Genomic DNA, 14,894 nt, shown 5'->3' with positions numbered 1-14,894 from the left:
GTAAGAATAATGTTTTAGTTCATGGACAAATTTAATAAACCCTTATAAAGGACATAGATGACTTTTTTATATATAGGTAAGGGCCATACTAAAAGGCCCTCCTAAGTTGATTTTGATAGATAAGCTTATGTTGATAGAAGTGGAGTGGTTTGTAGTAGATGTAATGCTAGGATGAATAATTAATGAATGTTGCAAATTAATTTAGCTAATGTAATACTTATTTGGTTCATCCTGTGCATTTAACATCTTCCTTCAATATGTTCTCAATGTCTTTGTGCTTTTAATATCATTAAGATTAATGTTCAACATTCTCACAGAATTTACAATAATAATAATTATTCTTAAGTGATTTATGTATGTTATCTAAGGAATTCTTATGAGATAGATTGTGTGAGCTTTAAATGAGAGCGTTTTCATGAGAGAAAATAACGGGGAAGTTGAAATCTATCAATATTAATACTTTTATAACTTTCTTTATTATTCATATAAATATTGAGTTTAGTTCTATTAATAAACGTCAGAAGGTCTAATCTATTGAATACTCTACTGTACTTCGGTTTTCAAGTCATCTACATTTTGTTTAAGATTTTATGTCCAATTTATAAATTTAATGATTAAAATGAATTTACTTCTTTATTATATATATCTCTCTCTTAGATTTCTTGTATATTTCCTTAATTCATTCTATTTTATTGCATTGATTTTGTATTGAAATAATTTAGGAAAATTATGACCATAACATAATAACTAGGGGGTAAATATAACCTAAACTACATTATCTTAAATTATTAAAACTTTATTATGACCATATTAATAAGATAATCATAATTCATAAACATTATCAACTATCTAAATCTGATGGATTAAAGACTTAAAGCAAGCTCATGTTATTAACTAAAGAGATTAGTCCCTTCTAATAATTTTTAAAACTAAATAACTTTTCTCTTAACATATTTGATGTAAAAATATATTAATAAAAAATGATTTCAATAGCATTCAAAGATGAGTGAGTAATAATAATAGCATTGAATATCTCTTTCCCTTGTTATGATGGTTTGATCAGCTTACTATTTTCTGAGATTTCGGCTGTAGAAATCGCTTTGCCCAATGCCTTAAATGAGTGATGGGTGCCGTTAGAGTGATGTCACCATACTTACCCCTCATATAAATTTTGGGTCAGACTTCCTTTTTAGAATCCCAACAACTGAGCTATTAAAAATTATAGATGCTTATCAAGTTTTGGCCCTACTTTTAATAAAATAATTTTTTTTTAATTATATGGGGATTTTGGAAAATACTAACTATGTATTCTTTATTTTTTATTAGGTGGCTGTTTAATTTGTTTAAAAAAATTAGGGTATCAAAATTCTGTTTTAATTTAAAAATTTATTTTTATTAAATTTTTTTTTTGGGGAAATTTGGGGCAAAAGCCCATCTATTACTATAAAAAGATTACAAGTAAGAGAAGAAAAACCAACATAAGAACAACAAAACTCTTATGAAGGAGAAGATCAAAAAAATCCCAACTATACCACCCAAAATTTTACAACAAAAAGAAAATTATAAGCTCCAAAATGGTAGTAAGTAAGGAATTACAAAAAGAATCCCGCCAGCTGAGACGATAAGCCTGCTCCTCTGCATCGGAAATAAGAAAACCTGCACAGAGAAACACAAAACCTGCTCCCGGGCTAAACAGGCTGTACTCAGAGGAAAAATTAAGAAAGCAAGTCGTAATCCTGGTTGCCCAGAGGCCATCCGAGAGATTACAGGGAGCTTCATCATTGTACAGCCAGCCCCAAGCCACCACGAAGGGACCAGCCAACATGCCAAATTCCAGCACAGAGAATGAAAATAAATCCAGATAACCAGCATAACAGCATAACCGCCAGTGCCCCATTTAGGCCAGAATTTCTTGAAAGTGAAGTTTAAGGGAATCATAATGCTTCCAATTGATCACTTTAGCTCTAATAGCCTGAGTTATCACCTCTTTAAGTTCAGAGATATTCTTCGTCAAAGACGCAAATTTCCTCCCATTTCGTTCCCTCCAAATCCAATAAACAGTCACAGAAATAGTAAGATAGCAGAAATTCAACTCCAAACTACTAAAATGCCTCATGCTGCCCAAAAAATCATAGACCTGATGCAAGTTCGGTCTAAGGTAAAAATTTCTAAGGGAAGGAAGAAGGGCCGAAAGCAGAGAGAAGGTGAAATCACATTCAAAATATAAATGTGCATGGTTTTCCCAGGTGGCATCACAGAAAGAACAGGAAGAAACAACAGGAATCCCTTTCAGAATAAGTAAATCCGCAGTCTTAAGCTTACGGTGCATGGCCATCCAAGAATAAGAAGCATATCTCAGCGCATAACCTTTATGCCAGATAAATTTGGCCCAACCGATATCTTCCAGATTAGAATAAAACAATTTAGAAAAAGTTTTATTGTTGGGAGAAGCCACCCCATCCCAGCTAATACAGTGAGGTAAAGAGCTGAGATCAATCCTCATGACCGTGGACGCAATTTCCTCAGGAATGGCCAAAGGAAGGTTCCAAGTGTTATTAGCCATAACATCAGTAATCATCAGATTAGAGAAATGATGAGGGCAGGAGAGCTCAACCAAGGCTTTTTTGTTGCACCACGGATCCCAGAAAAATGAGAAATTGCTATTAGAATTTGGAACCAAAGAAATATGCTCTTTAATCTCAACGGCTTTAAGGCAACATAATTTCCAAAATTTAGAAGCCGAGGGAGGATAAGGTTTCCAAGGGGAGCAAAATTTCTCCCTAAACCAAAGCCCAAGGATGTTATCAGAATTATACATCCTAAAAATGAAAGAACAAGCCAAATTATGATATAAAACATCAAAACTGGGTAAACCAAGTCCCCCTTTGCTTTTAGGTGAAACCACCGTGTTCCAAGAAATAAGATGCAGTTTTTTATCTTTAACATTGCCAAAAAACAGGAATTTGGCACACATTTTGCTTATACTTTTGCAACAAGCTTTAGGTATGATACTACCACGGATCCAATAAGCAATAGTGTTGCTTATAGTGAACTTTAGAAATTGAACTCTACCCGCAAAAGATAAGAATTTAATCTTCCAGCCCTCAAGCATTCCAAAAATTTTATCAATCAGAGGTTGAAAATGAGACATGCGCAGCCTGGTAGCCGAAATTGGCAAACCCAGATAAGTAATAACCTCAGCCACATTAGAAATTCCAAGGCACCCAGCCACAGTAGAGACCAGAGAGGCATTAACGCTTTTAGAGAAGATCAAAGTGCTCTTAGCAGTGTTAATAAAAAGGCCAGATGCCTTAGAAAAATAGAGCAGAATATCTTTAAGAGCAAGGGCATTGTCCCTAGTAGCCTTCCCAATAACCAAAAGATCATCAGCATACATCAGATGAGACAAATTACAATTACGATTAGAAATGCCAATAAAGTGAGAACCCAGATTATCATCCAAAGAGGAGGATAGAGCATCCATGGCAATACAAAACAAAAGAGGAGATAAGGGACAACCCTGTCTCAAGCCCGAAGAAGACTTAAAATATCCTTCTAAAACCCCATTAACAGAGATAGAGAAATGTACATCAGATATGCACCCTTTAATCCAGTTAACAAAGATGTCTGGAAAACCTTTTTGAGAGAGTCTATGTAGTAAGAAAGAACGAGAAACCGAGTCAAAAGCTTTTCTAACATCAAGTTTGGCACAAAAGGATCCCTTACTACATCTGAAATCCCGCAGAATCTCAGAAGCAAGAATGATGTAATCAGTAGAACTTCTTTTAGCAACAAAACCAGACTGGGATTTGTTAATAATCAAGGGCAATATAGGCTTCATCCTATTAGCAATAATCTTGGCAACAATCTTGTAAAAAACATTACATAGAGATATAGGACGATAATCAGAAATAGAGGAAGAATGAGAACCCTTGGGAATGAGAGTGATAACCGTAGATTTGGCCCCTCTAGACATAAGCCCAGTGGAAAAGAAGTGTTTAACAGCCGAGCAAAGTCTATGCCCAGAAATCAACCAGGTTTTTTGATAAAAAGCAAAAGAGTACCCATCAGGACCCGGAGTTGAAGAAGCCACTCCCCCAAAAACCACCTTCTTGATCTCATCATTAGTAATAGGAGCAATTAAAGCAGCTAAAGCAGTAGAAGGGACAGTATTACCAGTCGGGATGTTGTAAGAGCTTTGCAGAGGAGGGGCCGGAGCATTGAATAAAGACTGGAAATGATCCACAAGTGCCTTAGAAATTTCAGCATGAGAAGTAAGGATTCCAGTGTCAGTAGCAAGCTCTTTAATCAAATTCTTGTTGGTTCTAGCTCGTATCTTGGCAAACAAAAAGCCAAGATCATCCTCTCCATGTGACAGCCAATAGGCCTTAGCTCGTTGAGAAATCCAAGAAGACCAAGCAACATGGGCCAGAGCCAGTTGCTCATTAGTATTCTTAAGGCTGATATTCAGTTCCGGGTTAAGAGGATCATTTTGAATTTGCTCAAGGCTTAAAGCTTGTTGATTTTTCAGAAGCATAATGTTATAAGAAAGATAGTTGGAAGAGAACCAATTCTTCTTTTTAATAGCATTTTTTAAAGCAGCCAAACTATCATAAAGAGAGGCAATAGGGGAGGCAGCAAGAGGCCTGTCAAAAGCAGTGAGCAATTCATCCCAAAAGATATCAATGCTAAGCCAAAATTCCTTAAACATGAATCTAGAGGCCCCTTTTTTAACGGGATTAGCTAAAAGGATGATAGGAGCATGATCGGAGCCAGAATGTGAATCCACTTTATAATAAGCCAGAGGAAAAATATCCAAAAAGGAAGAGTTAATCAGCATACGGTCCAATTTGATGTGAATCGGATTATGAAAACAAACTTAATAATTATTTTAATTATATTTATATATTCATTTTAAAATTTTTAAAAATTTGAACTGCGAATTAAACAGAATAATATTAAATATTACATTATTACTTGCTTTGAAAACATTTAACGATGAGTTAGGCCGGGTCAATTGTCCGCCTCCTTCGTCGAATATAATCAAAGTCTCAAAGAGGAGGCATTTGTGGGTCCTACTTCTTCGGCTCATCCTACCCCTTTTTTTTGTCTTAAGCTGTGGATGAGAAGGAGACAAAAGTACCCCAAACTTTCCCTATCGCTCATTAGTGAATGCCTATATTGCAAAAATGGACCTCTAATTATTTGAATTGATAAAATCATTGTTATAAACTTTCATGCAAATAAATTAGATTAATTTATGAGATAGAATAATTAGTATGAGGAAAAAATGAGGATAAATATTTAATAAAAACATTTTAGATTGGGAATTGAAATTATTGAATTAAGTTTTAATTGATTAATATGTGTTGCAAATATTTGATAGCAATTTTAACAATTTTAATATTATATTGACCCATCTTATTTATCAGAGTTATTCAATCACAAAACTCTTTTAGTCATTTGGAGTATTCGCTAAGCTTATTAGGGTTCTTTTGAGAATAAATTGTGAAGCTAACTCAGCCTCTACTTGAAGCTCTCAATAACATTCACTCCAAGAATGAGTGCAAACAATATTTATTTGCGAAATTACAAGTTAAATTAATTTTTTTATGTACTTTTCTAAGATGTTTATCATGTAGTCCTTTTTGTAAAACGAATTATGAGTAAGAGATTCGTGTGTGCTTGATTAAACTTTACTAGTTTTGGTTAAAAATTTATCTCCTTGAGATCTTGTGTGTTAATTCTCTAATGTATTTCTTAACTTGATGTGATGAGTCATTTCTCCCTCTAAGGGGTTAGCTAAGTCTTTTATAATTCTCAAACCACTTAACAATATATTTGAATTTGATCATTGTACTTGATATGTAATTGTCATGAAGTTTTAGTACTCATAATATTTTATCAATATCTTTGAAGGTGTGATGAGCATGCAGATGACCAAAGAAATGAATGAAGTTATGCAGTGTCATAAGAAATGGTCATTGTTTAACGACTACCAAGTTGACCTTGTCACTTCCAATCTAGCTAGTAACTCTAGCAAATTGAAGATTGTTTCATTAGTATGATCTAGAGAAACTTTGAAATATTATCTCAGGTTAATCCATTTGTTTATTCTCATCCAGAGCATGGTTCAATATCTCATTCATCATCATTACTCCATCACTAGAGCTACTGTTTAGATTCCATTTGATGAAGAATCATGGTTCCTTAAGGAGACTACACTAGAGACTCTAACCTAGAAAGAGTCAAATGCAACCCCTTAATGCTTTTCAGGTAAAACTCATATTGAGCTTCTCAAGAGATTCAAAATGTCAATTTTGACTTTTATAGAGGAAGATCATACCAAGTTGACCACGAGACTCTTATTGGGTTCACAATCTTCCTTATTATTACGAGTAATGTGGTGGAGTTCAAGCTCATCTTAAGCATATTGTTCAAGATGACATCATTGTTGTAACTTTTATGACATCCATTAGAAAGCCTTATCAACTTCTCATACTTTAAATACAATTTATAACATGAGTTGTCAGCACTTAGAAGATGTTGAAGAATTCTCAAACTCCCTTCGCATGGCGAAGATATTATATAATTAATATGCCACTTTGTAAATCATCTTTTATGCAACATATAAGATTTGCAAGATTTGTAGACTATCTTAGCTCAAATAACTATCACTTAAAGCTCTGGAATGACCACTATAGATAAGCACTTATCTTGCAATATTCAAAAGTTCAGTCATTTGATAACTATTAATTTACTTTTAATTCATATGAGTGTAGTTATTATATATGTTGACTTATCTCTCCATACACAACCAACATGTGTTGGCTCGTCTCCACTAATATTAATTTACAAATTTTGTAATTCATTCAATGTAACAATCACTCTAAATTATAATTCTAAACATTGAAATATCATAATGTAATTCATAAATAAATATTCATTTAATACCTTATAGATATTACATTATGAGAACTATATGTGATGATTTATTCCAAAAGAATATGAAGGCATGTAATTTTCTTTACCCTCAATCATGTGGCAAAAAAGATACCAAACATGTTACTTGCTTAATTATTCATTATAAGAACCTTTTTTTTAATATTAGTGATCAAATTTATAAATTTAATTTCACATGTCTTGACTAACCTCTCATGTCAAAATAAATTTGAGCAAATATCATGAAGCAAGTAAAAAAATTTAAATTAATATTATTTATTCATTTAATCACATATTAAGATGAAAATTTTGATATATTATATGTATCATTAATGATATGGTAAATTTAATTTAGTATTTTTAAAATAATATTTAATAATGCCTAATAAAAAAGTGTTTAGTGCAGGAGGAGAACCCGACGAGTAGCTTTTAATGCCTAACAAAAAGTGTTTAGCTTTTTTGGAGGGATCTCAAGTAGGCATTATGTTACTTGTGTGGCACCCTAACCTAGCTAGTAAATAAGTAATTTATTTCATATAATTTTTATAGAAAATTTAATTAAAAATAATTATGAATGAGACCTTTAAAAAAATTGATACTATAAATGATAAAATAAAGATAAATTTATTGACTCTTTGTTATAATATTGTGGATGAAGTAGTAGGTGTAAATAAAATAGTTAGCATATCATACTTATTGTGAGTATATCAACATCTAATGATTCACTTCATCAACTAAGTGGGAGGTGCCATCATAAAGATCATATTTTTGACTTTGGTGGTACATTTCATTGTTATCTCCCTCTCCTATCCTTTCACTTCATGTTTCTTTTTCTCTGAAATTATCACTCACCTAACTAGAATGTAGTGGGACTAGATAATATATTTACATATAATAATTTCTCTCTCTCTCTCTCTCTCTCTCTCTCTCTCTCTCTAAATTAGCTCCTTTTATATCTTCATTCAAAAAGAATTTTTCATTCTAAGGTTCAAGAGCTTATTCTTCATGTCAAAACTTACTAAATGACTTCGAAAAAAAATGACTCCAAAATATGATAAATGTACGTGTATTGACAGGTCATTTTATGATTAAGTTTATTTAAAGCGTACATAATTTTATTCAATACCTTTTGATCAATATTTTTAATATATATAGTAAGCATATTTTTATGATCAATACACGTATAATATATATAGTAAGTATATTCTAATACGAAACAGGTCAATTCTAAAATTTTTAAATTCATTTCAAAATTATAATATAAACTTCAAATAATTCCCTCATAAATTACACTAATATATTTTTATGTATAATTAAAATCATAATTCAACAGTTGATACCTCTTCTCTTTCTCCCTTCCTCTCAAATTCTATTAACATTTAAAATTTACTACTCATAATAATAATAATAATTATATTAATTTCATAATAATTATTAATTAAGAAGTCTATTTCTATGCCAAAAATGTGATCATGTTTTTAAATCATTAAAAAGATGTCATTATTAGTGCCACATTAAAGTTGAAGATATAGGCTATCTTAAAATGAGCTGTTAGATTCAACTCATTCGATATTCTAATAATTTTTAACAAAAATAGATTCCCCAATTTATTTTCTCTTTCCACATTCATTTTGTCACTTTCTAATTACTCTTGCCCGGTCACTTTCCTGCTTCTGTTCACGGATACAAATGCGCCTGTAATTTGAGTAAAGGGCTTGATTTGTCAACCATGAAGTTTACGAGCCCGATTCTGCAATTTAGCCATAAAAAGAAGCGGATGGGCCTGCGTCGTTCATTTGACAGAAGAACCGAGTCACTGAGAGCAAGAGATCGCTGAAGATCAAAAGCGAGAGAGAGGGAAAGAGAGCGAGAGGGAGAGGGAGAGGGAGAGGGATGGGAACGGGCTGGCGGAGAGCTTTCTGTACATCCATTCCTCGAGATCCAGAAAACGCGGTGGCGACGGAGAAGCGGCAGGATCACCGGCGAGTTCGGCAGCAGTTGAGCGCTTCTTCGAGTCCGAGCAATCCGAGTCACAGCCCCGGAAGCTGCGCAAAGTTCGGAGTTTTCTCCGGGGGCGGAAGCAGCAATTCATCTTCGCTCCGCCTGCGTTGCCGGACGGGGGAGGCTTCGTCGGAGCATCCGTTGCTGTCGCCAGCATTGGATAGTATGAGCGGCCATCATTGTAAAAACGGCGACTTTACTACACCGTGCACCCCGCCGCCTCCGTCTTCTGCTGGTGTTAAGGGAAGCCCGAGACTGCTACTAACGCGCTCGAACCCTGCTTCCCCTCGTTCCCCTTCCAGATTCGCCTTGTTGAAGGCTACGCTTCGTCTTTCTCGGGTAAAGCAAAGTTCTTTCCTTTGTTTTGTTCTCGAATCTTCTAATTAGTTTTGATTCTAAGCTCAAATGGGCATCTGCGAGCTGGATCGGATGGATCTGGTGATTAGGATAAGAATCAAGATCATTCTTTTTTTGCTTATTAATGTTACCCTGCAGATTGTCGCAATTATGAAAAATATCTTCTGTGATTTCGTCCTCTCATTAGAAAATGGAACTGAAAAGCTTTATCTTTTACCTTTTTCTTCTGATTCTTCTCTGTCCATCTTTTTTTCTCGTTCTCTGCTATATATACGCTTGGGATCTACCCTGCCCTTTCCCCACTTTGATTTTTATAAAAATCTTATCTTGTAGCATAGTATTTATCCTTTTTCTTCTCCTTCGATTTGGAATCTGTACTGATGGCGTTACGCTGTGCTGATTTTGGTTGCAGAGCCGGTGCGGAATATGCTCTCAGAGCGTGAGAACGGGCCAAAGAACCGCCGTTTTCACTGCGGAGTGTTCCCATTCCTTCCATTTTCCCTGCATCTCCACTCATGTCCGTAACCAGAGCCGAAACCAGGCTGGTTGTCTCTCCTGCCCTGTCTGCTCTGCTTCATGGCGCGAGGTTCCTTTGCTATCTTCTGCTCATTCGCAGGCAGCGCCACTCCCGCCTTCTTCCACCAATAAAGATTTTAATAATTTCAGCCACACTAGCAAAGCCAGGATCCAACGCGGTGGAGAAAACGATCTAAAGCAATCAGGCAATAACAAGCTGTACGATGACGACGAGCCTCTGCTACTTTCTTCGACAACCCAAGGCGGTGGCGGCCATCACTTCAATCCGATACCAGAAGCTGATCTTGAAGATGAGGCAGAAGGAGGAATCAGTTGTGGAAGAAACGGAGTTGAAGTAGGTGGTTGTGGCGTGGAGGTAGTTGTGTTGCCGGAAGCAGCTCTGGTCTCCGCAGATCGTAATCATCAGAGCTACGTCATCTTACTGAGAGTAAAAGCTCCGGCTTTTGCTCAGCGATCTGTTTCCAAGGTAGCGGCTTCGGTACTTGATCCATCTTGTCGAGCTCCTATAGATCTGGTTACAGTGCTTGATGTGAGCGGAAGCATGACGTCGACGGCGAAGCTTCAGATGTTGAAGAGGGCGATGCGCCTATTAATCTCTTCATTGGGCTCATCCGACCGCCTCTCCATAGTCGCTTTCTCGGCCGGAGCCAAGCGGCTTCTCCCTCTTGTAAGGATGTCAAGGCAGGGCCAACGTTCTGCTCGGCAGATCGTCGACAGGCTTATAGTCTGCGGCAGCGGCGGCGGCCGTGGAGATAATGGTGTGCAGGGCGACTGTCGATGCATTGGCCACGCCCTCCGGAAGGCAACTAAAGTGCTTGAGGATAGAAGGGAGCGTAATCCAGTGGCAACCATTATGCTTCTCTCTGACAGTCATCAGGAGCAGAAGCGAGGGAAAGAGGGGTCATCTGATTCCTCGCCAAGACTACGGGAGGAAGAAACTGATATGGAAAAGCATCTCCGCAATCCAATTCCTTCCTCAACAGACAACGTAGCCACACGCTTCGCCCATCTTGAAATCCCCATCGGATGCTCCACCGAGCTCGGCAGCGGCGGCGTTAACCATGTCGAAGATGTTTTTTCTAAGTGCGTGAGCGGGTTGGTCAGCCTGGTTCTTCAAGACGTTCATCTCCAGCTCACCTTCCCCTCTGCCTTCGTCTCCTCAATTTATTCGCATGGAACCCCCGGCGGCGGCGGCGGCGGCGGGGGAGAAGGATGTGTTGGGCTCGCTATATCGCAGGGACAAGGTGGAAATGGCGCCATATCGGTTAGATTGGGAGATTTCTACGCCGATGAAAAAAGAGAGCTTCTTGTGGAGCTGAGACTACCGGCGGCGGCGCCTCAACAGCAAAGGAATGATTTTTTATTTTACAAATGCTGCTATCGAGATCCGACCAGTCGGGAATTGGTTCTTTGTCAGGAGAGATCGCTCGTCTTGCCATCTCTGCGCCAAATTTCGCCTATGGCCGTGAATTCTCGAGAGCTCCGCAACTTATTCATCACAACCCGAGCTCTGGTTGAATCTCGCCGCCTTGCCGACCACAATGACTTAGAAACAGCCGCACATCTTCTCTCCACAGCTCGAACTCTACTGCTACAATCCAACTCCGTCCCTTCTCACCACCAAAAGTATGTTACCAGCCTAGAGCTAAGGCTGTCGGAAATCCAGCGGCGGCACAGGCGGCAACAGCTTCCATCGTCGTCTTCAATGGCGCGGCCTTCGGATCAACTGACGCCTACCTCGGCCTGGCGTGCCGCCGAGCAGCTTGCCAAGGTGGCGATTTTAAGAAAGTCGATGAGCCGAGTGGGTGATTTACATGGATTTGAGAATGCGCGATTCTAGCTAGCTAGAAACATAGGGTGGTGGTGAAAAAAGAGATTTTTTTTTTTTTTCTTTTGAACTGTTTGATTGATTCAAGTTGTTTGAAATTTGTTTAACTTTTCTCGCTTTAAGCTATAACTGTATGAAGGAATATTAATTATGAGAAAGTTGAACAGTTGAAGACTGCAAGCCAATCATTTCAACATTATCCTTTTTTTTTTCTTCATGATTGGAAAATAAATTTGATTGTGGATGGTTGCTGTCAAATTAGCAACAGTTTGAACTTTGATAAAATGAAAATTTATTTATTTTTTAAAAATACTTTTTAACAGTTCTTTGACTCAATTAGTTGTATTTTGAGTAGAATGTATTTAAAAATATGAATTTTAAGTTCCTAAGTATTTTGTTAAAATTAAATTATAATTATTATTCTGAAGAATTAGAAAATCGAGAAAATGATTGGCATGTTACACCCTGGGTTGTATGATAAGTCATGGAGGCCAACTTATGTATAAGGTAGGGGTGTATACGAGTCAAGTCAAGTTCGAGTTAGGCATGTTGTGCAAACAAACACAGTGGATACAAAAAAATCAGAAATCACAGCTCAATTAATCACAAAGAAGATGGTGATTGACATTGTTTGGCAAAGATGCCTATGTCCATGGGGAGGGGATTGTGATTTCATTATATAGGAGAATAATAGTGAATTACAATAGCTCTCAAGCTCTCTCACCTCTCATGAATTCAAGAGCAGCCATCAAGGCTCTATTTATAGATTTGAGTCAAAGTAAATTAGAAAAAAGCTTCCTAATATAATTATAATTAAATGTCAATCAAATCCCTAATAAATACAATAATTAAATATCCTTAATTAATGCATCAATCAAATCTTCAATAAAATCCCTAATTAATGTGATAATTTGACCCCTTAATTAATGCATCAATTAAATCTCCAATCAAATAAACTTAATTATGGAAATAATGCATTTCATAATCAATTACAATAATGAGCCATTAAAATCTTCCAAATCAAGGCTAATTTAGATTTGTAAATCTTTCCAAAAAAAACAAGGTGAATATTGTGTTCGAACTTAAGCTTGAGGTCGAGTCTGAACGAACCCCCAGCTGGCGGTGACGGAGAGAAGAACCAAACAGAGAGATAGAGGAATGAAGAAAGAAATGTATATTTCATTATCTAGTAGGTGAATACATTGGTAGTATAAATAGAGAAAGTCATGAATAAAATGTTACAAGGAAACAATATAAGTAAACTAGTTCCACATGTATGGGTTCACTAACATGCCCCCGCAAAAATGATCATTCGTCTGATGAATGTTCTTTTTTTTACAAAGTGTGGTGATTCACCTTGTCGTGGGTAGTGGCTTGGTGAAAATGTCTGCGATATGATCACTTGAGCTGAGATGAACGATCGTTATGTTGTCGGAATTGAGATGCTCGCGGATGAAGTGATGATCTATCTCAATATGCTTTGTCCTGGCATGGAATACATGATTATGAGCAAGAGAGATGGCGGATGTGTTGTTGCAGTGAATAGTGGTAGGCGAATTTTGAGATATTTGAAGTTCTTCGACGAGGCGACGAAGCCATAGAACATCTGAGACGGTGGTAGAGAGTTCCTTGTATTCAGCTTCGGTAGATGATTTTGTGAAGGTGGTCTGTTTCTTAGAAGACCAGGAGATGATGTTAGGACCAAGAAATGTACAGAACCCATATATGGACTTACGGTCTGAAGAATCCGCAGCCCAATCTACGTCAACGAAGGTGCAAAGCTGAAGGTCTCTGCGGGTAAGCATGAGACCGAAGTGAGAGGTGCCTTTAATGTAGCGGAGTAGATGTTTAAGAGAGTTAAAATCTGATGTGGTGGGATTGTGCATATGTTGGCAAATTGAATTGATGGAGAAAGCGATGTCTTGTCGTGTTATGGAGAGATACTGCAGAGAGCCAGCTAGCGTGCGGTAAAGCTGAGGGTCCATGTATAGTTGAGTTGAAGTGTTGTCGTGCTTTGATTTGGGGGTGATTGGTGTTGGAGCGGGTTTACATTTGGCGAATCCTAACTTCTCAAGCAATTGGTGGCATAATGTTGTTGGTGGAGGAAAAATCCAGTTTAAGTTTTGGTAACTTGAATTCCGGAAACGTCGCCCATTTGCTTGATTTTGAAGGTGGAATGCATGTGAGTTAGGAGACGTGGATGGTTTCATTATCGATGCTAGTGAGAAGAATATCATCAACATATATGAGAAAATATAAATGAATATTTTTTATGTGTAAAGAAAAAGGGAGTGATCAGAGCGACTAAACCAGAAGCTGAATTGAAGGAGGAAGGTTGTAAGTTTCTGGAACCATTGTCGCAGAGCCTATTTATATCCGTAAAGAGACTTGAGGAGCTTGCAGACATGATTGAGTAATTGCGAGTCAGTGAAACCGGGTGGTTTCCGTATGTAAACATCTTCAGAGAGTTCACCGTGGAGAAAGACATTTGAGACGTCCAGTTGAAGAACGAGTGTAAGTAAAATTCGTATGATTGGTACTTTTGCAATTGGACTGAAAGTTTCATTGTAATTGATGTCAAATTCCTGCGAGAAGCCTTGAACCACTAGTCTTACTTTGTATTTATCTACTTTTCTGGATGGTAGAGTTTTTATTTTGTACTTCCATTTGCCCCCAAGAACTGGTTTGTTGGCGGGGTGAGGTACTAAGGACTTGGTTCATTGTTGTTGTAAAGCAAGAAATTCAGCTAACATAGTCGAATGCCAATGCTGATGTTGGACGACCTGAAAATATGTTGTGGGGGCTGTCTGAGACGATGTGTTTGCTAGAAGAACGAAGATCTGCTTTGGCTTAGTGATGCCTGATTTTAGTCTAGTTGTCATGGGGTGTGCTGGGGCGAGTTGATAAGGTTGATGGGATGATCCTGATGGTGGGTGGATGGTTGTGGACGGAGAGGAATATGTGGAGAGGGAATTTGATGTGAGTGGAAAGGAATTTGGTTGAGATGTGTTATCATAAGAGTGAAAGTTGAGATTTGTTGAACATGTTTTCGATGTGGTAGGGATGGTTGAGTGTGGAATCAATAAAAGTGGGGAGATGAAATTATTTGATTGATCCGTGGGAGTAGTGTTGTTGGGAGGGACAGATACGTAGGGGAATATGTTTTCATGGAATATGACGTGTCTGAAAATGAGAGTTTTGTCGGAGATTGTATTGAAGCACTTGTATC

The 14,894-nt window shown here is 37.2% G+C and overlaps 1 protein-coding gene across 1 annotated transcript; it reads left to right on the top strand.

The window, feature by feature from the left end:
• Positions 1 to 8,436: 8,436 nt before the first annotated feature.
• On the top strand, positions 8,437 to 11,845 carry LOC110113212 (E3 ubiquitin-protein ligase WAV3-like). The gene is made up of 2 exons (XM_020845682.2): positions 8,437 to 9,282; positions 9,713 to 11,845. Exons 1-2 carry the CDS (start codon positions 8,836 to 8,838, stop codon positions 11,675 to 11,677), a joined length of 2,412 nt encoding a protein of 803 aa, XP_020701341.1. The 5' UTR covers positions 8,437 to 8,835; the 3' UTR covers positions 11,678 to 11,845.
• The last annotated feature ends 3,049 nt before the right edge of the window (positions 11,846 to 14,894 follow it).

This window comes from Dendrobium catenatum, unplaced genomic scaffold (genome assembly GCF_001605985.2).
Source record: "Dendrobium catenatum unplaced genomic scaffold, ASM160598v2 original_scaffold_144855, whole genome shotgun sequence".
In the NCBI taxonomy this organism is placed as follows: domain Eukaryota; kingdom Viridiplantae; phylum Streptophyta; class Magnoliopsida; order Asparagales; family Orchidaceae; genus Dendrobium; species Dendrobium catenatum.
This window is presented reverse-complemented; position numbering and strand designations above follow the sequence as displayed.